Source organism: Cebidichthys violaceus, unplaced genomic scaffold (genome assembly GCF_023349555.1).
Source record: "Cebidichthys violaceus isolate CVI_PGR_0920_01 unplaced genomic scaffold, fCebVio1.0.p SCAF_16, whole genome shotgun sequence".
Taxonomy (NCBI): Eukaryota; Metazoa; Chordata; class Actinopteri; order Perciformes; family Stichaeidae; genus Cebidichthys; species Cebidichthys violaceus.
Window position 1 is genome coordinate 14,473,511 of NW_027176329.1, and position 22,505 is coordinate 14,496,015.

The 22,505-nt window shown below is 39.3% G+C and overlaps 1 protein-coding gene and 1 long non-coding RNA gene across 2 annotated transcripts; one reads left to right on the plus strand and one right to left on the minus strand.

Moving 5' to 3' along the window:
* Positions 1 to 1,212: 1,212 nt before the first annotated feature.
* Positions 1,213 to 9,271, minus strand: LOC137872932 (glyceraldehyde-3-phosphate dehydrogenase-like). The gene is made up of 12 exons (XM_068711449.1): positions 9,209 to 9,271; positions 8,881 to 8,928; positions 6,385 to 6,484; positions 5,428 to 5,537; positions 5,231 to 5,321; positions 4,976 to 5,091; positions 4,671 to 4,752; positions 3,848 to 3,999; positions 3,184 to 3,262; positions 2,830 to 2,913; positions 2,374 to 2,471; positions 1,213 to 1,561 (listed from the first exon to the last, which is right to left on the minus strand). The coding sequence occupies exons 2-12, from the start codon at positions 8,901 to 8,903 to the stop codon at positions 1,492 to 1,494; spliced, it is 1,005 nt and encodes a 334-aa protein (XP_068567550.1). The 5' UTR covers positions 8,904 to 8,928; positions 9,209 to 9,271; the 3' UTR covers positions 1,213 to 1,491.
* A 7,947-nt stretch (positions 9,272 to 17,218) lies between these two features.
* Positions 17,219 to 20,073, plus strand: LOC137872453 (uncharacterized). The gene is made up of 3 exons (XR_011102879.1): positions 17,219 to 17,354; positions 19,661 to 19,774; positions 19,868 to 20,073. It is a non-coding gene; the product is annotated as an uncharacterized lncRNA (long non-coding RNA).
* The last annotated feature ends 2,432 nt before the right edge of the window (positions 20,074 to 22,505 follow it).

Genomic DNA, 22,505 nt, shown 5'->3' on the forward strand with positions numbered 1-22,505 from the left:
ATACACACGTCTCCACATTTGTTTGCTGGAACGTTAACTATCGTGAGTTGTTCCTAGTTCACCACGGTTGACGGCCATTTCAGATTTATAAATGGAGGGGGCGGGGTTAATCTCGCCTTGTTTTAACCAGGAAGTGCTCCATTTAGCCCCGCCCTCTTCTCCGGGTGTACCGTGTCGCAATAGGCTGATTTTATTTTTTAGGGCTTTTCTCCCAGAAACTAAATTTTATATTCTGCACCAAACTCAATGTCACTAAAGTGGAATAGAACAGCTGTTAAGATCATGGCTGAAAAAAATAAATACAATTTGAACAGTCCTCTTAAATTCAATTAAATTATTTAAATTGAAACATTACAGACACTCGACAAATTACAATTAAAAAAATATATAATAAATCAAAAAATAATATATATATCTTTTGGGAAATTCTGGAACTATATATATTCCTGGGATAATGACATTTTCCTTTTTATTTCTTCCCTTAGATCTGCTTTTATATACTGTGTTCTATTTTATCTATCTATTTTTATTCTATTCTAACTTAGACATTTAAATATCTGTTTATAACATTTTTTTTTGTTTGTTGTATGGGGGCTACAACTCAATTTCATTGTGCAATCCTGTATTATATAATGACAATAAAGCTTTGAACCTTGCTTTATGACAGACGGATTAATGTAGATCATGGATGATGCAAATAGAAAAACAGTGTGATGTTTCAGCATGTCATCTGGCTGGTGATATTCTCTCCCCGACAACAAATTAGTCAATTAAAAGTGACACGTTAACTACAAAGTGGGGAGTCTCTCTAACAGTTAGAGGAGGCGTGACACTGTCGTCATTGATTAGAGGTAATTAAGAGAGAGAAATTATTTATGTAACATTATCAGGAGTGACATGTCTCCCCAGAAAACTACTGTCCTCCTCCTCCTCCTAACTCTGCTATATGGGGTTCAGTCTAATAATGTTGGACAAATTAACTACTTAATGACATTTTTGGCCATTTTCCCAGAAATATATATCATATTCTGCACAAAACTTCATGAAATTTGTCCGGGCAGGACTAATTAAACAGCTTCGGAGGTTCTGTCTGGAGATGTTTGAATATTTGACTAAAATACAGATGGGTGACGTAAGGAAATTAATATAAAAACAGACCTATTAGGTAGATTATTTCCACCAATCACAGTGAGTACAAACTACATCACAGTGTTTCCACAAACTAGAGAACTTTATTATCATGTTTAGTGCAACCAGACCATTCAGTACAATACAGTTCAGTGATGGAAAAATCACCTCTACAAACACTGCTTAGTGCGGACAGAGCACAGGCGACTCATATCATATAAAAAGGTATTATAATCAGTATTTGTTGTCAGTTAGCAGTTTGTCGTAGAGGATGTTTTGCTCCCAGGTATGGCGGATGGCGCGGCATCCATGTTACAGGTGAAGGAAGAGGGGAATCATGGGAAGGAACTCGAAAAGAGGACTTCACTCCTTGGAGAACATGTGCAGGATCAGGTCGCACACGCGGGTGCTGTAGCCGAACTCGTTGTCGTACCTGCAGAGTGGGAAATATGGGATATTTATGAATGGGAATAACATGTAAAGCATGATTTGTAGAGCAAAGAAAAAATTACATTTTTCAGAATTCAGTGCAGAAAAAATGTGCATGTTTTAAGGAATTGTTTACAAATGGAAAAAAATGCTCTTAAGCGTGCAAGAAAGGGAGATTTAAGGAAGATTTAATGAAGAAAAAGAAAATGGTGGACTCATTGTCAGCACAGACTTTAATAAAGAAGCAGTGACACTTTGTCAGGAATCTATTGTGTGAGCAAAACTGCATCTTTAATAAATGTTGTGTTTATTATAATTTAAGACATTGTTCCCTGCAAAAGTCTGCAAGTGTGATTTCTTGAATACTTTCCTGTCTGGTGTTTAAAGTGCTCTTTAGTGGGGGAACTACAATTGTAAACATGTGAAATGTCAGTTGTTTTCTCCACTTACAGTTGAATAATTTGGTCATTCAAAATTCAATCCATTTCTCATCCATCCATTTTAGTCATATGAAGTATATTTTATTACATTTCTGTCAAAATAAAGTTAGAAAAGTGACCTAGTTGCACAGCCATGAATACAACCTTAATTTTTTTGTGTTTAGTATGATGAAAATTTGTTTCTTTTTTTGCATATCTTTTTTCCCCAAAGGACAAAAACAAGTATCTTATTTTAATTTGCATGTGGACTTTCACAGCTAACCAACAGCCCACATACAGACCTTCCTCCTTCATTAAGGTTTACATAAACTTTGATCCATGTTTGGTCTCAATCAGCCGATCAATGATCCCGCTACGCTGCGCGGCGTTAGCTCACCATGAAACCAGCTTCACAAAGTGCTCGTTGAGGGCAATGCCGGCGCCGGCGTCAAAGATGGAGGAGTGAGTGTCGCCGTTGAAGTCTGTGGACACAACCTGAGCAGAAAGAGGACCAAACACAATAGGTTCACACATGCAGAGGAGCAGCAGACACACAGCTGTCCACATCTGTGGATGCAGCAACACAGGTATGAAGTATTTACTGTACAACGTACAAGGACCTGCATATTTGGCTTCATGGTTATAAATGCAGTTCGTTTTTTCAGTTCAAAGATACTTTATAAGGTTTTAATTTAAGTTAGACATCTTTATCTGAACATGTTATAATAGATGTGCTGCCATCTAGTGGCTCCTACTGGGCTCTACACACACTCCCATAGAAAAGGTTCTGTTCATACAGGTCTAAAATTATACATGATGAATGTCTTGTCTTGTGTTTTTTTTCTTTCTGTACCTGGTCCTCTGTGTATCCCAGAATTCCCTTCATGGGTCCCTCAGAAGCGGCCTTGATCACCTTCTTGATGTCGTCGTACTTGGCCTGAAGGACGAGACGTTTTAATTAAACGAGGATTTATGTCACAGACGATAAACTGAGGGTTAGGTTCCAAAACGGCAGCATGATTTTTTTTATGTGTTCATTATAAAGTGTGAGTCGAGTAGTGTCTAAATAACAGACTCATGTTTTAAAACAACACGGTGCCGTGAAAGAAAAATCTGTGAAAATTCAGATTCTCGTCCCCTTTAACCCCAATTTTCCAGTCAAAAATGAAAACAGGTTATATATTATGAAAGGTTAAGAGATACTCACGGGCTTCTCCAGACGGACGGTCAGATCAACCACAGAGACGTTGGGGGTGGGGACACGGAAAGCCATGCCGGTCAGTTTACTGTGAGAAGAAGAAGTCGAGAGTCACACACCAAAAACATCACAACACACATTAGAAGCAGATGATTTTAGGTGTGTCTTATTCCCTGTGATCATCTCTCCTCGACGGTCTCTGCCCCGTATAAATAAAAATAATTCACGATTCAAGTAAATTCTGCCTTTTCATCAAAGGGGGATATTAACAATGTACTTTAGGGCTGTACTAAAGAAATACTTAGTACGATACGATTTTGTAAATCTGTAAAATTTCCCAAAAAGAATCACACAAAAGCACCAGTTTAAATCTTTTGTATACTAGAGTAAGTTTCTTTTAAAAAAGTAATTTAGCATAAAAAAAACGACTAATTGATTAATGAAAATGTTGACAAAAAAGACGCCCTAATGTACTCATGTAAGTGTATTTGTACATGTACGCAAATGTATTAATGGTCCAGTACTTTTGAGGACAGGAACTCAACTTAACTGTACTCTGTTCAAGTTGTATTTGTCTTTTTGTGGTGTATTAGGATCTATTAGGACGATTGTTCGGGACCGAGCAGCTTGATCATCTTCATAAATAAAACAACCGGGCGACGGTGAATCGTACCCGTTCAGCTCGGGGACGACTTTGCCGACGGCCTTGGCGGCTCCAGTGGAGGCGGGGATGATGTTCTGTGAGGCTCCGCGTCCGTCCCTCCACAGCTTACCGGAGGGACCGTCAACGGTCTTCTGTGTGGCGGTGATGGCGTGGACGGTGCTCTGGAGGAGAGGGAGCAGGATGATTCATTAGCTTCATCTTTTATGTGTTGAATCAGATTGTTTTGTAGTTTTCTTTATATATTTTATTTTTTGCCCTTTTGTTTAAATATGGGTTGTGTATGTTTGTTTGTTTTTGTGCTAAAAATTAAATAAATAACAAATTAAAAAAATAAATAAATACAGTATTGTACAAGATCAGCGCATTTTATTTCACACAGCTGCTGTAAACGCAACAAATAATCAGAAAACTGGTCCAACAAACCATCAAGTTAGTGAAAGAGGCAACTGGTCTGATCATTTTAGTTCTTCTTCAACACGAGGTATAAATAAATATAATTCACCTGAAAAATACGAGTCAACAAACCACAGTGATGATATTTGTTTCAAGTAAAGAAATTGCTTTTTTTTTCAGCTTACTAAATTCAGAAAATAGTTTGTTTTTATGGGTTTTTGAAGCTGGTCAGAATAAGTACGCTTTTGTTAATATAAAAAATATAAATATATATAAAAAAAAATATAAAATCTATCATGTAAATTGAGTAAACTAACACAGCTGCTCAGTTCAAACTGTGACCGTTTCAATAAAAAGTAAACTTTCAGACTTCTGGCCTTAAGCGCTCTTTAATAACAGCGTGTGCAGTTTGAATGAATGAAGCGTCCGAGTTCTTTACCATCAGACCCTCAACGATGCCGAAGTTGTCGTTGATGACTTTGGCGACGGGAGCCAGGCAGTTGGTTGTGCAGGAAGCGTTGCTGTGAAGACGGACACAGTGACCACAGGTTACAAACGACACACAGTTACGCTGCTACTTTGATCAAAAGGTGTTTTAAGAGATGATCTCGGTTTGACATTTGTTTGTTTGTTGTGCAGAGCATTTAAAGGCATTCCAGATGTTCTCATCTGTCTTTTCCTGGTTTGGCGACACACAAATCTATGAGCTTGACTCCTTCAGATCCAGAATCGGCAGCGACTCACCTCACCACCTTCATGGAGTTTTCGTACTTCTCGTGGTTGACGCCCATGACGAACATCGGGGCGTCAGCGCTGGGGGCGGAGATCAGCACCCTCTTGGCACCGCCCTTCAGGTGAGCCTGGACGGGAAACGAGGAACGTAATAATATTCATCACATTTTAAATGAAAAACAGAAAATGATGTAGCTTTAAAATACATCATCAAAACCTATATGATGTTATGCTGAAAACTGCCCGTTTCTTCTCCTCAGAACTCACGGAGGCTTTCTCGATGGTGGTGAAAACACCGGTGGACTCCACCACGTATTCGGCGCCGGCATCGCCCCACTTGATGTTGGCGGGGTCCTTCCTGTTTGATCAAGTCAGAGAGGTTAAACTGTGCTGCGATCAGACTCACAAGGTAGAAGAAAGACGTAAAAAAAAGAGTGTGAATCTAAAAAAAAAACCAAACGTACTCATGGAAGACCGTGATGTGCATGCTGCCGATGACCAGCTTGCCGCCCTCGGCCTTCACCTCTCCGTGCTTCCACACGCCGTGAGTGGAGTCGTACTTGAACATGTAGACCTGCAGGAGGGGAAGATGGGGAAGTAGAAGACACGATTATTAACAAGAAAGGATCTGGTGAGCTAAGAGCAGCGTCTTTAGTCAAAGTGTAGCTGCAACACGTAGCATCTCCAAAGTTTTCCAAACATTTATATTTGCTCTCTTCTTTCACGTAATGATTTAAAACCCCTAATTTTGTGACTCCTCAAAACCCAAAGATGATTTTGCAGATTCATATTTCTAAACCTGCCCGTTTTTTTACACTTTGCCATTAGTTTAAAGCGGCGTGGTCAAACTACAACCCGTTTAAAAAAAATAAATAAACTAGAATATGGCTTGAGCACTGTGCATCGCGCGTAAATAAATTAAGTAAAGTGATCTCTGTACCGGCACAGAAACCAATATTTGCAATGTTTTGTTTGTTGCATCTTGATATTAAACAGATTTACATCTTATATTTACGTTGTGATATTTTAAGGGCACGCTTAAACCATGAACACAAACTAATATTTGTCAATTTCTGCTTGTTTTAACTTATTTACAGATTTTTACACATACGTGTGAACACCACTGTAATGTCAGAAGCTAATCTGTTTAGCAGCGTTGATAGAAAATGGTTTTTCGATGGTACAGGTGGTTTTCTGGTGTAGAAACACAGTTTTTCTTGCAGTATAACTGGCGGAAAATTACACATTCACTACTGTTTGGCTCCTGATGTTTTTCTGTTTCTGATCCGCAATCTCAAACAGTTTGGCTTACAGGATCATACTAAACATAAACTACTAAACATGTTTTATCCAGAGTGAACTTTGAACTTTGGAGAACTGTTTCTCTCAGAAGAAACAGGGAGGAGAGGACGTCCTCTCACCATGTATTCCAGGTCGATGAAGGGGTCGTTGATGGCCACCACCTCCACCTTGCCTCCTGAGACGGCGGCGCGGGTCACCAGACGGCCGATACGTCCGAATCTGAGACGCAGGAGGAGAAGAGACACTGAGTGTGGAAAGACGCCATTTATTTGACAGTTTAGAGAAGTCAAACAAAGAGACAACTGCACATGAAACATTTGATTAAAGATTATTTATATCAAGTAAAAGCTCTTGAGGAGCTGTAAAATCCCAACTTGTCTCTTTTATTTCAGTGTGACTGCTTCTCGCCACACTTCCCCTCTCTGACCAGCAGGTGGCACCGAGAGCCAAAGTGTGAGGGGAGTCCCAGTGGAGGACAGCAGGGCCATAGAAGGCCCGCCACCCTTCACCGAAGATAACAATGGCTGGCAGCCTGTTCTGCACCTAATATGGCAGCCGTCACGGCGGGTCGACCAGCGGAGTTTTAATTTACATATCAACCACTTCGCTGGAAGGAGGAGACAACTCTGATAACGAGTGATCATCTAAGGAAGTGTGAGAGGAGACATGTCCTTCACTTACAGGAGGAGGAGGACACAGATTGACCCTCAATGTCCGGATACATCTAAACTTATGTGCTTGATTAGTTGGCTGAAGTTCTTGCAACAAAAAAAGAAAGAAGCTGATCTGTTTTTGCTTCTTCAAACGTTTCATACGTTTTTATGTAAATAAATGAACAACAAATGAATTCAGTCAGAAGGTCAGAGAGCAAGAGTTGCCACATGATGAAAGTAGAAGTTCAGCATGGTGAAACGTGTTCTGTTTGCGCGACAGAAATAATGGAAACTGTGTTAAGAAGCATGCTGTGCAACCTTTATCAGAGCAGCATAAAGGTCCAGCATGCAGCAGGAAGCGTGATATTCAAGCTGAATAGCAGAGAGAGGTTTAAAAGTGCCGTTATGTAACGTCTCACGTCTCCGGGAGTCACGTTACATACTGGCTTTAAGTTGTCAAGGGCCAGTTTGAGACCCCCCCCCCCCCCCCCCCGTAGGTCGAGAACATAGAGAAACTTTACTGTGTATTTGAACCATGCTGACTCCACACTGCAGAGCCTGGGACTGCCCTGCCTTGCTCAAGAGCAGAGTGACCAACTTGCATCCAAATGAGTTATTCAACCATATAACCTCATTGTCTACATTTTCTGCCTTCCTTCACAGGAAGAATGGACATAAGAGTCTCACTCGGTTCGTTTTGGGAAGCCACCAAAAACAGCCAGAAGGCCAAAATGGATCGGAGCCCGTCTTCTGTTTCTGAGGCTCAGAGCTGGTTTTGATACGAGGGCCAAAAATAAAAGGAGCTAAATCTCCCAGCAGGCTCGACAGCAGCTGCTTCTTATCGGAGGAGGAGGAGAAAATGTAACACTGGGGGTCTCAGAGTCCGAGTCCGGTCTACAAACCGGATGATCTTTGAAATTCGGTGGAAAAGGTTAGAGGGTTAAAAATAGACGAGTGAAGAATAAAAGGAATGTGACAGCTGAGAAGAGCAGCGATACAGACAGAGAGGAGACTATAAATAAACCAGAGAATAGACGGGTCCCGTCCAGACTCTTGTCCCACCAACAACCACATTTAGACAAAGAAAGAGCCCCAAATAAACAGGAAATAGAGATTATTTTTAAGGAATATTGTGGTGATTGTCACATAATTAACGTTTATGCATCTTTACATATTTTATGTTGCGTTACATTCATTTGTGATTTAAAATTATTCCTTGGATGCATTTTGGGGTTCAGTGTCTTGCGCACGGACACTTTACATTTATGTAATTTTGGTAATTTAATGCATTTAATGGGACTTCTTATGGCTTTAATACTGTACATGTCATGTAGAGCTGCAACGAATAAATATTTAAAATTAATTTATTAATGTGCTGATTATTTTTACGATTAATAATTGTAATAAGAAGAAGAATTTAGTTCACAAAATGTGAGGAAATGCTTAAAATTCACATTTTTCCAGAACCCATGGTGACATATTCAAGGTGCTTGTGTCTAAAACTCATATTAATAACACGCATAATAAACATCAACATTTCATCCAGGACATGGAGAAACGTTTTAGTTCTCTATAAGGTACCCAAAGCATACATTTATGACTTCTTCTACAAAAATCACATCATCTCCTCAATGAATCACAACCATCCTTTCAAATTCCCTCTCCTTCAACTGACTCTATTAGGCTCTCAAAGTGGAATAATTAAAGATAATCATTTGGGGTCACAGAGACATGGTCCTCTACACTCACAGCTTCTGGATGCTCATAATATGAGTGATTTAGGAAATGAAGATACTCTCACTCTCGATTCATGTCGTTCTGGTAAGGAAGCAGCAGCTAAAAGCCTGAGATTAGTGTTTTATTTTAAGAATAAAACATATTCTTGAACATCCCCTTTAAAGCTGTAAAAGATGAGAGCTTTTTTCTGACTTGAACCTGAAGAAAAGAAAAGCACCAACTCACCCATTGATTCCGATCTTCACCATTTTGTCTGATATGTTCTAGTCCTCACTGGAAGGGAAACGATACAATACACATTAAATGCATGTTTTATCATCATCTTTGGATCATGCAAAAGGAATAAAGATGCAACAAGAAATACAAACACTCATAATTACAAGACTAAAACCTTAAATGAAAATGCAAAAAATCTAAAAGTTGTAAAAGCAGCATGCAGATCAATTAGAAGACCAAGACCAGAGATGAGATCCACAAAAAGTTTGTTGCATAAGAACTAAACTCTCAAAATTGAAATGTTAATGACTGAAAATGAGTTTGGTGAATAAAGTACCGTTTGTGAAGTCTGTCCTCGTGGGGGGGAGAAGTGAGAGCGGGGGACGAGCTCGAGGAGTCAGCGCAATTTATTCCCAGCGCGCGCCGCCGGGCACGCCCCCCTCCCCTCCCCTCCCTCGTCAGAATGTCAAGGTCGCGTGCAAATGCCTGTCAAAGAGGAGTCACGAGGTTTACAAAAGACCTAAATTTATCTGAGCTCAGATAAAACATTCTCACTAACTTTTATTTCGACAGTACGAGACACATTATAGCCTTTTTAAAAAAAATACTAAAACATCCGCCAAGAAAAGTAGTTCCAGCATAGGAGATAAACGATGTGGTTGCTGAGTGACATGACAAAGCACCAAATACTAACCCGAAAGTGATTTATATGAAAATAAAAGCAATATTTAACACATTCCTCTTACAAATTAAAGGCATAATTCAAACTGCCCTTGTTTAGATGTTGTTGTTTAAATAACTATTTAATTATGATGATGATAAATCGGTCTGTATATATATATATATATATATATATATATATATATATATATATATATATATATATATATATATAATTTATTTAATTTATATTATAAATGATTTCAAACAGATATTTAGCATTCCTTCGTACTTAAAAGTAAAATGGGCAATGCATCTATCAACCTATAAAGACCCAAAGTGTTGAAAAAATGAAATACACAAATAATTACAACAATAAAAGAGTGGACAGCCAATCACATAACTGGCTCTGCACTTTTTTTCTGTCTTTATTGACCTACTTTATGTACTTATTACTTTATTTCATCACATCTTAATCACATTTTTATATTCAATCGCTCTGCTGCATTGTTCTCACAAACTCTCCATTTAGCATCAAGCACCCAAGTTATTGACTTTGTACATTAATTGCTAAATACAGATTTTGAAATCAGATGCTTTTCAGTGTAACTGCAGTTTAACATGCAATAGTTTAGCATGGAAAGCTACCTGAAAGGCTTTAGATGTAACAATCGTAGTAATGTTAATGGTAGTAGTCGTAGTAGTAGTACTAAAAGCGTGACACAGTATATCTAAACAGTAGGTAGTGGATGAATGGGTCAAACTCCGGACTTTCACCAAGGAGACGGGGATTTGAGTCCTGTGAGAAGCCTATTGTTTATTCTATAGCTGACATAAACAACAGCAGTATACAGAGCCCACAGTAGAATATATAACCACAAACAGTATCTAATGTGCAAATAGCATCGTTGTCTTCTGTCCCCTGGGTGCAAAAAAGCATTTTTATATGAATAATCTTTATTTATAGAGCACCTTCTTAAAACAAATCCACGTTACGAAGTAAAACACACAAGCCATGAATCATCAGGTTCAAAAGAAAACAGATCAAAAACTATTTGGTGTATGAACAACCGAACAGTTCGATTACTTCACCAACTGTAGAGTTCAGTTTCCTTCACAAACAAATCAATAGACGTATTTATGAAGATAAGAGTGATTTTCACTTTTTGGCATGTGTTTCTTGTTCAGTGAAAACAATGGTGAGTTTAGCAGTCATATATAATAACATGCTATTTTTCAGATGATGTATTTTGTGTACACAATGGGGCAAAACTGCAGGATTTTACAGGATTGTCACCATGGTCCACAGGCTCCACCTCCTACAGCGACAGAACATGACTTAACAGATGTTTATTTAAATGATAATCCTCAATATTGCCACTTTGACGATGTTAAGATTGAATATTATATTACAACATAATTTACAAGACAACTTGTAAAATCATTTACCGAAAATTTGACCGAAAATCACCAAATCCAGGCTTACTGTGCAACACACTCATGGACTTGGCGTCACCCATTGGTTTGTGGACTGCAGTTTCGAAGCCTCGGCATTTTGGCCTTCGCCATCTTGGTTTTTTTGCAACCAGAAGTGACACAAGAGGGTGGAGCTAAGTATAACCGAACCCTTCATAAGACATTTCTTGACAACCAAAATGTTAGTTAACTTTTCATGAAGTGAAAACACGGACAACTACCAGAACGGACAACGCTGTGGTAGAGACCTGTCAATCACAAGGTAGTCCCCCTAAAGCATATCCTGCTTTATGGTCTGTTTGACTCTAAATGAACCATAATTTACTAAATGAACATCATGCTGTATTGAAGAAGACTTGAAACTAGAGATTGAGACCATAAACTCATGTTTACAATGTTTACTGAGGGAATAAATCAAGAGAGAAGTAGAGTCATTTTAGACTAGACTTCTACACAACCAGAGGAGTCGCCCCCTGATGGACAGTAGAGAGAATGCAGCTTTAAGACACTTCAGCATTGGCTTCACTTTTCTTCACTGTCCGCCTGGAAACACTTGACACAACATCCATCTACAAAACAAATTCATAAACAATCGGAATATTCATTTTTATCTCAACAAAACCAAACAGTGACAAAGACAAATGTCGTCATGCGTCCGTTGATTGAGAGCTGTGTCTATCTGAAAGCTCCTTGTGTCCAAGTCTATTCATGGCTAATCAGTCTGCAGGCCATGATCTCCACACATAGCAACTCACATCCATCACATCGTGTCGACACGCTGTTCAAACACAATGGAGCAACATCTGCCCGGTCTATTATTGATGGTGTGTGCGGCACAGTTTATTAGGCAACACGATTGACGAGGCCTATTGTGAATTGGGTCTCGATGGCTTTGGAAACACTGTTCGAGTGAATATTTGTGTCAGCAGGATGGCGAAATAAGGGATTAAATCTATAAATAGAAGAATATAGAATAATTTCAGACCCAGAGTTACGCAACACGAGTCATGTGTGGGATCCGAATACTCACAATGCTCGGTGGCCGGACGGACATACAGCTCTTTAAGTCAGCCAGCGCAGGTTGAAGTAAAGGTCGCCCTATAAATATATGACGCCCCGACCTTCTCGCGCACCGAGCCTGAGCTCTCTATTTACGGCCTCGATATGTTAAAGGGTTGTGACATTTGGCAGGATGACACGGTGAGCCGGGGCTCCGCCATTCAGGGAGGTCAGGGGTTGACACCGTCGAGAAGGTCTCGAAAAAAAAAAAATGTGACCGACGATTAGTTTTGGATGTTTGAATGAGACAAAAAAAAAAGAAGATAAGATACGTGTGGTTATGGTGCGACGCTGTGCAAACCTGGAGAAATGCATTGTGATCGGTAGGGGCCCACATTTTCATTTATTTTTCCATTCATGAGCCACTGTAACCGTGCTCTATCAGGGAATAGGGAAACAAAGGGAACCTGGTTGCAACAGCTGGCTGGTGATTCAAGTCTGGACCTCTCCTGTGTGATATTTGTCTTTTCTGCCTCTCAGAACATGTTGGTTTGTGGGGTTTACATTTTTTTGTATGACTTCTAATGAAATCAGGGCTCTCTCTCCTCTCTCTCTCTCTCTCTCTCTCTCTCTCTCTCTCTCTCTCTCTCTCTCTCTAACTGTTGCTTTTCAGTTTGATTTTTACTGCAGTTGAGCTAAAAGCTACGGAAGCCCTGAGGATCAAGTGAGAAGAAAAATAATAATATGGTGATCCATTTTCTAAGTCTGATCTAGATTGTTTTCTGTGTTTATGAATTAAGAACAGTTGAAAAACAGCGTATGATTTTTTTTTTAAGTTACTTTTTTTTTCATCTGTGAAAGCTGGTAAAAACAAAATGTCTACGTCTGTAAAAGCATTCGTGTTTTCTTCCAGTTGAGTTTTATTTTCTCCATACACTCTAAGCTCAAGGTATATTAAATTGTGCGTTAGCGAGTAACATTAAAACTCACCTGGAAGAAAACACGAACGCTTTTAGTCCTTCTTTAGAACAGGTGGTAGTGGAGCACTTCTGCCCCTTGTGACCGAAATGAATATTACAACAACAAACACCCGACATTTCACCTGTTTCACAGATAATTTTTTGTTTAAAGGAACTTAAAATAAGATCCTGGCAAAAACCTCTTTTTTTTTTACCTCTGCTTAAGTCAACAATTTAGATCAGACGTAGAAATGGATCACTACAATTTAGTTTTCTTAAAATAAAACTCTTCATTCACCTGGACACGTTTTTAATTCATATTCTGTGACACTGCTGCTATACTTCTGCGTCTTCAGCTAACACCATATAATATCTGTGAAGACACAGATGAAGGCTTACTTTCCTGGCTTTGAGAGAGCATCACGCTTATTCTTCTTATTCAACCAACTACTAGGAAACAAGATGGCAGCGCCGGCCTTTCTCTGTCCCTCTATTGTATCTGCAAAAGTATAAATAACTTGTGTAACACTGAACAAATCCTGATTTATTTTGGTTGTTTGAAGGTATTGCTCTCTTTATTGGAGTATTATGATTTGCTATGTGGCCATCTTGCGTTTATAAGAGATGGGATTACAAGACTGGAGACAGAACACTTAAATAGTTAAAAAGAAAACCACACATATGACACAATGCTGTTTGTGATGTTTACTTCCAGAAGATCTATTTCAAAGCTTCACACTGTGGAAACACTGGTGGAACTGGCTGTAAGTTACTCCCATATCAAACTGATTCATGAAACTTTTGGAACATTAGTGTTGAAGGTTACGTCACTGGAAACAGAAACGAGAACCCAAATTAACAAACTGAGAGCCAACTGGTAAGTTAAAGGCATTTTAATGACTGTAATGAGTGTAACAGGACACAGACGGGATTCACCTGAAAACAATGAAGACAACAATTCAGTAAGATCGTATTAAAAAAAAAAAAAGAAGCAGAAAAGCTGTAGCCGCAAATCATAATGTGTTGTTTTTCTTCTTTATCGTTCTCCATGAAAAGATTGAATTCATGGAGATCATTTCATTACTTAAGGCGATGACATTTATAGCATTTCCTCTTTATTAAAGAGTGGACGTGACAGTGGATGTGGGAGGAAAAGAAAGAAAGACGCACCACAAAGGTCAAGAAGCAGAATTGAGAGAAGACGAAGGGAAGTGGGCGGTAAAACCTGCTGAGCCACCAGGACGAGTCTGTCCAGCATCTTCACGTCTTCTCACATCTTAAAGTCGAACTGTCTTCTAAAAGAATGACGTTCGATGAAACTGCGCTAGGAATTATGATTCGAGGGGAACGTATTTTGTCTTGGATTACGTTGGCTTTCACTCAGGAGGCCGCTGTTCATGTCCCGTGTGAGTAGTTTTGTTGCGTTTTTTAATTTCTTATTAATTTTAAGGAAAACCATCTTGTTTTCTACTAAACAGAACCAGGTAGTTTTGTAACGTTTCTTGTTTTGTTTTGTTTCTATTTACAACGTTAACCAATTTTTAAAAATGTGATCAGAGAAAATACATTTCCTCAAAAAGTACACAGAGAAAGATAAAGGTACCATCTGGAACCGAAAAGGGTTCATTAGAGTGATGCCATAGAAGCACCATTTCGGGTTCCACAAAGAACCTTACAGACCAAGGTTCTTTAAAGAAAGCGTTTTCTTAAACTCGTCTTTAAAAAAAACCCTTTAAAGAGAACTTCAAAGAACCAGAAAAAGGTTTTCTGTGTGTAATTGAGAATGCAGTTGTATGGGAACTTAAATTTGTAGAAGACAGGGTTGCCTCAAGGAAGTAGCCATTTTGGAAGTGTGACGATATCATTTAAGTTTAAACTGATCATCTGTGATTTATAAACAACAAAGTTTGCAGTGTGAACATCACCTCAAGACAATGGAGGGCAGGACGGATATGTGTCAAACTGATACAGAAATGACTATTCATTAAAGTTGACATGTGTGTGTTGACGTGTCGAACTTCTTCCTCAGTGTGTGGACGTCGGATAAAGTGGATAAAGAAGCAGATGTTCTCACTCCCTGGAGGATAAAGAGAGAAGACGTGAGAGTTGTAGGAAAAGATCAATGAACAGTCACAAGAAGAGGAAGGAGATAAGAGATGATACAAGATTAAAACTCCTGAACTGTGCCTTCAGTCCAGTTAAAGAGGTTTATCTTAGCACAGTTTACTGTCTCTCTCTGCTATGTGGCGCCCTCTAGTGAACACATCAGGAGACGAACCGCCGACACAGTTTGAGCATCTTGGCTTTTAGAAACAGGATGTCAGAAAGACACAGACTTTACTGTTGTTTAGCCTCTTTATGATGTTGTTTTGTGTCTCTTTGTTGGTAGTTTTGTAGTTCTGGTCATTTTATGTCATTGTAGTCTTATTCTGTCTCTTTGTAATCATTTTGTGTCTCTTCTTGTCTCCTCACAGCTGTCTCTCTGTAGTATTATTGTGTCATTTTATGTTTGTTTGTGGTCATTTTGAGTTATTTTTTAGTCTTATTGTGTCTCTTTGTTATCATTTTGTGTCTCTTTGTGGTTGTTTTGTCCTTTTTCATAGTCGTTATTCTCTTTGTGTCTCTTTCTAGTCATTTTATGTCTCATTGTGGTCATTTTTTAGTCTCTTCCTGGTTGGTACGTGTCTCTTTGAGTGACATTTTGTAGGTGAATGCAATTGCTATATTTCTTGTATTTGTGGTGTTCGTATCAATTAATGACGAATTGCAAAAACAAAACGATAAACTGCTGTCGTCAGATGTAAAGAACAACAATTTTGCTCGGGTTTAATTTCCGGGTCAGTTTACATTATGTTTTCACTCCTGCTGTTATGTTGCGGACAAATAAATAAACAAAGATGTCATTTTGTAGGTTGGCACATATAATTTGGTGTAAAGGTCAAAGAAACAGAAAACAAAACAACGCTGAGTTGCAGATCAAAACTGGAAGCGACAGCGGTTTTTGTGATTATCTCATTAAATGAAGTCCTGTGCGACTGTCAGACCGCCATCTTAACTCGCCTTCTCCTCGCAGGATTAGACCATCCGTCTTCATCGAGCCGCAGCCTCGTCTGCCTCGGACACGGCGACTAAATCTGAGAGCTTCGCTGGCAGACGCAGAGGGCGTCGTCCTTGTGTCGTCCTCTGTTACAGGAAGGGGCCTCTAATCAGCCCTGCAGAGAGGACGCTGGGACAACTGGCAGGAAACCAGGTGAGGAGAGGTAAATGAGACGGGGGGGGGGGGGGGGGGGGGTGAGCTATGTGACATCTTTCATTCATAATTCATTCACCAACTTGTTTTATTAGTTCACACTGCAAGAACGCCGTCCTTTAATCAGTTTGAAAGTAAAAAACAGGATATAATTACATTTAATTAATTATTTTCTCTCAACAAGTTATTTATTGAGCTTTAAATAATCTTATTCTTATAAAATCGTAAATTTGGTTCTACTTTCCCTTCATTTAGTTCCCCTTTTTGTTTTGATTTGTGATTCCGCCGACTCCTTCATCATTTCCTTCATTAATTCTGTGTCTCTATACTTGGAGCGGCTGACACTTTTTAAGGTTATGTTAGCTAAGACGAGGTTATCAAACAATTTAAGTCTAACTTTTATTCATGAAGTAATTTGACACGGTAAAAAAGAGGACAGAAAAGCTTCTTACCAGCCGAGGATGAAGGTTAAAAAAAGTACTTTTGTCAGTCTGGATTTTCATCATAAAAAACTCCCAAAATGCATCAGACGTTGTTTTACCGTTTCTCATACTAAAACCCCTGAAAATCAAGGTGTGCATTAACTTTTAGTAACGGGACAGTACAACCAGACACCTGTACATAAACACTGGGGTGAGCTCTTAGAAATGAAAGCTCCGCTATTTGACTATATATAAATGTTTACTAGGGTTTTTTTCAGAGTTTAAGACATGGATGACTTTTCCTCATTCAGAGCCTCATTTATACTACATTTTATCACTAAAATCATGGAGAAAGACCGTAATTTCTGATTCATATAATCCTTGTATCATAGTGAGGGCCCTGCAATCTCAACATATGTTGTCAACTTTATGCTACGTTTTAAAAAAATTTGATAAATCATAACCCAACATCATATCCTGTAGATGAAACCCCCTCATGACACAGCGAGAGAAATCATCTCCATTACATCGCTGTGTTTTCCTGCTCTGCACAGAGGCAGTGAACTCAACCCTCAGGAGTGGTTTGTTTGCTTTTCACAAACCTGACGTGGGGCCTAAATGTGGCTTCGGGAGTCCTTTTCACAGCAGCGGGGAGCCGAGCAGCCGGGCGACGCTGTGAGCACAAAACAAAGAGGATCGATTCTGCCGGACTCGAGTGTGAGATCAATCGTCATGGCATTTACTGTGAGCTCTGTGAAGCCTGTCTGTCTGTGTGTGTCTGTGTGTGTGTGTGTTACAATGTGACTGTGTGATCAGTGTGTGTGTGTGTGTGTTAGTATGTGACTGTGTGATCAGCGTGTGTGTGTGTGTGTTAGTATGTGACTGTGTGATCAGTGTGTGTCTGTGTGTGTGTGTTAGTATGTGACTGTGTGATCAGTGTGTGTCTGTGTGTGTGTGTTAGTATGTGACTGTGTGATCAGTGTGTGTCTGTGTGTGTGTGTTAGTATGTGACTGTGTGATCAGTGTGTGTATGTGTGTGTGTGTTAGTATGTGACTGTGTGATCAGTGTGTGTCTGTGTGTGTGTGTGTTAGTATGTGACTGTGTGATCAGTGTGTGTATGTGTGTGTGTGTTAGTATGTGACTGTGTGATCAGTGTGTGTGTGTGTGTGTGTGTGTGTGTGTGTGTGTGTGTGTTAGTATGTGACTGTGTGATCAGTGCGTGTGTGTGTGTGTGTGTGTTAGTATGTGACTGTGTGATCAGTGTGTGTGTGTGTGTGTGTGTTAGTATGTGACTGTGTGATCAGTGTGTGTGTGTGTGTGTGTGTGTGTGTGTGTGTGTGTGTGTGTGTTAGTATGTGACTGTGTGATCAGTGTGTGTGTGTGTGTGTGTGTGTTAGTATGTGACTGTGTGATCAGTGTGTGTGTGTGTGTGCGTGTGTGTGTGTTAGTATGTGCCTGTGTGATCAGTGTGTGTGTATGTGTGTGTGTGTTAGTATGTGACTGTGTGATCAGTGTGTGTGTGTGTGTGTTAGTATGTGACTGTGTGATCAGTGTGTGTGTGTGTGTGTGTGTGTGTGTGTGTTAGTATGTGACTGTGTGATCAGTGTGTGTGTGTGTGTGTGTGTGTGTGTGTGTTAGTATGTGACTGTGTGATCAGTGTGTGTGTGTGTGTGTGTGTGTGTGTGTGTGTGTTAGTATGTGACTGTGTGATCAGTGTGTGTGTGTGTGTTAGTATGTGACTGTGTGATCAGTGTGTGTGTGTGTGTGTGTGTTAGTATGTGACTGTGTGATCAGTGTGTGTGTGTGTGTGTGTGTGTGTGTGTGTTAGTATGTGACTGTGTGATCAGTGTGTGTGTGTGTGTGTGTGTTAGTATGTGACTGTGTGATCAGTGTGTGTGTGTGTGTGTGTGTGTGTGTGTGTGTGTTAGTATGTGACTGTGTGATCAGTGTGTGTGTGTGTGTGTGTGTGTGTGTGTGTGTGGACGTCATCATTCATGCTGCTCCAGTGACTCGTGATGAGAAAACACAGCGCTGATGTGTCATTTGTGTCATTTGTGTGAAGGATGAACTAAAACAACAGCCTTCATGGTGAATGGATGAAGTCCATGTTCAATAGATATACAGATAAATATTCCTCCACTTAGTAATAAACCTTATTTTTGTCCCTTCTTTGGTCAGCTGCAGTTTTGTGGTGTTAGTCGTTATGTCATCATTAACCTTCTGGGTCATTTAATTTTTTATAGCATTGCATGCTTTCTATTTCCTACATGTGTATCAAAAATTTCATAATTTTATCCTGTTAGATATTTGGGTAAAATTATCAATAAGAATGAATTATTGAGTTAAGGCCAAAACATGTTTTGTGAGGTCAAAATTAAGATTTATTTAGTCGATTTTAGTAATTTAAAAAAAAAAATTTTCACACTGAATGACTCATTTCTAAGAAACTCATGAGCACATCTAAACATATCTTTTCCTGAACCTAAGTATTTAACAATCTTTTCATAAACCTAACTAAGTATTTAACAATACTTGTCTTCGTGAAATACTTAGTTCGGTTTAAGAAAAGATCGTTAAATACTTAGTTAGGTTTTAATAAAAAATCCTTAAATACAAAGTTAGGTTTAAGAAAAGATCGTTAAATACCAAGTTAGGTTTAAGAAAAGATTGTTAAATACCAAGTTAGGTTTAAGAAAAGATCGTTAAATACTAAGGTAGGTTTAAGAAAAGATTGTTAAATACTAAGGTAGGTTTAAGAAAAGATTGTTAAATACTAAGGTAGGTTTAAGAAAAGATCGTTAAATACTAAGTTAGGTTTAAGAAAAGATTGTTAAATACTAAGTTAGGTTTAAGAAAAGATCGTTAAATACTAAGTTAGGTTTAATGGAATTTGAGAAAGAAGCCATCACAGTGTGCATCTCTAATAAACATGAATATAGATAACTCGCACAGATTCATGATGTGTTTCTGATTTTAAAAAGTAACTAAGTATTTTTTTTCACCTCTGCTGCCCACTCAACAGTGATGTCACGGAGTACTGACACACCCATGGAGTACACGTCCACATCACTGCAGCAGGATGAGAAAGTGAAACCACCGGAGACGATGTTTAGCTTCTGTTAGGTCACTCTTTAGAGTGAGCAAACTTTCATTAATATCACAAGTTATTATTATCAGATATGACTGTAACACGGTGTGTGTATTGAGTGATGCAATGTTATGTAAATAGGAAACCCTGCGTGTGGAGGCCTCTTTAAGCAGTCAGGGTGAGCAGTTACTCTTCTCCGGCTGCCAAGGACAGGATTACCCAGCAGACCGCCGCGCTGCTGCCGTCACCTCGTCCTGACCCCCCTCCACACAACACACACACACACACACACACACACACACACACACACACACACACACACACACACACACACACACACACACACACACACTCACACGCATCTGCACAGAGTTACTTCTGAGGACGCTGAACACCACCTTTCCCTCAACACTTCCTAACCTGGAGCTAATCCTGAAGCTAACCTCAAAGCCTCCAGATGACAGCCAGATGTGGCTGTTTGAGTTTGGATGTCAGTCTCCATAATGATCCAGAAGGAAGAGAGAAAAACAAAATAAAGAATTAACAATAGGGAATCTGGTAAGCAAGTCTGATTAATGTTATGTGGTAAGAACAACATTTTTTATTAAGGTATTCATTTATTTTAGGTAGGGTTAGGAATAGTTATTTTCTCGAATATGCACTCTTTTTATCCTTTTTTACATATTTGAAGTTTAAGGCACTCTAATGAGTTGTTTTTAATAAAGAGTAATATTAGTAATAGTACAGTAGCTACAAAATAGAGCAAGTAAAAACACATTTAGTATATAAGTTAATCCTACAATGTTTTCATTTGTCACCTTTTAAAATAAATTTGTGGATGAAAATCAATAACACCTTACACTTTTTAGGATAAAAATTTAGATTTTTAATTTCTTTACCACTAGATGGCAGCGATATTCCAGAATAAACCCACAGAAACCTATTATTTAACAATCTTCATTCATTTGGAGTCCTGTTTGTGTTCATCCGTTGAATGTAACTACAACATTCTCTCTCTTTTAGCTCTTCTTTTGGTCTCCACCGACTCGTGAGAAAAATATCTTTCTCTTCAGCTGCTCAACGCTCTACTCAGTTCACCAGCTAGTCTCTAACTGGGTCTGTCTACCGTACGGTAGTGAGCTGGTAGTGCACAGTGGCTTTATAGGGGCTTGTTTGCTCAAATTTACTGCCAATGGTTTTATACTATTATTAGAGTGGTACGGTTTTTACCATTGTACATTTCTGCAAACCACAGAATACGTTGAATGTCGACGGATGGTTAGGTTCAAGCAACAAAAGAACTTGGTTAAAAATCACAGTTTGTGTTCAAATAATAATGTAACAACATCACTAAGGTGAACAAATAACCCTGAGGGGACTTTCTTACGTAACATTTCACAACAAACGGAAAGTCAACCTTTACTTTTAGTTTCGCATAGCACACGGACATCGGTCTCCTGGGTTAAAGTCCTGTGTTTAATTGATCCATCCACCACCCTTCTCTCCCGTCCTCAGTGGACCTTCTCTCTCGTTATACTCGTTATTTTACCACGTTACCTTCCATATCGGTTGCTCACTGAACTAGGTCACTTTGCTGTGATTGAATGCAAAAACGTCGACATTCACCTCGTCTGTGGTTTGGCAGAAATGTAGAATGGCGTCTGTGCTGGTAAGACTCCACCACACAGCGTGTAGAGAACCAAAACGATGAGCTAATAGACTCCATAAAGAAAAGCAAATCTCCAATGTCGTTAAAAACACACCACTGTTGTTCCTGCTGCCACAAATACTCACTAGTGCAACAAATGTGGAATCATCCGCCGCTGAAAATAGTCCCCAACAAATGCACTTTTTTTTCTTGGAAATAAAAGGGACTCTTTGAAAATTCAAATTTGTCACTTTCAGTAGCAACCAATGGGCTTACATGTGAGAGCCACAGACAGGGTAGGACAGTCAGAAAGAAGATTAAATACATGTCAGCCTCACCTCAGTCCTATGAAGTTGAATGATGGGTGATTTTCCTCCTATTTCTATCCCTGTGAGGACATCTGGCCTGCAGGATGAAGAAAGGACAACAAAGAATTGGACAGCGCTTCACACAGGCGTTGAATTCTCACTCGTCATGTGGATTTCCTATTTGTTTTGCAACTAGAAAGCAATCTAACAACAACTGTCCACGGACGAGTCTCTCATCACAAACACACAACCAACCAGCTGTACAATAATGAATTCATGCGCACAAACAGTAACACACAGACGTATAAATAGAAAGCTACGTCTCTGTCTCCAAATGAAGATACGTAACATTTCTCCTTTTTGTCAGCTCCCTCTATTTTATCAGCTTCCTCGTCTCTCCCTCGTTCTCACCTTACCTCACCCACCTCCTCCTCCCTCCAACTCCCCTCTTCTCTTTCTTGCCTTTCCTCCCGTCTCTCAGCCAGAATACTAATAAACCTCCTCCACCACCTCTTTCTCTCCATCTCAAGTCTTTTTTTTTATTCCTACAGAAGCTCATAATTTCTCATAAATTTTTTCTGCTTGAACTCGTTGTCCTCATCTCTCAGCGTGACTCATAGACTTTACCCTCTTCTCCCTCCGTCCTCTTCATCCCTCCATCCCGTCACTCTCTCGGGCAAGTTTTATTTGCATCCACACTTGCTTGGGTTTTTACCTCCCTCTCTCACTCCTTCTTCTGTAACTATCATCCCTCTTTCTTCTTAACCTCCATCCCTCTGTTTTCTCTCCTCCTCCGCACGGACACAATATTTCTCTCATATAT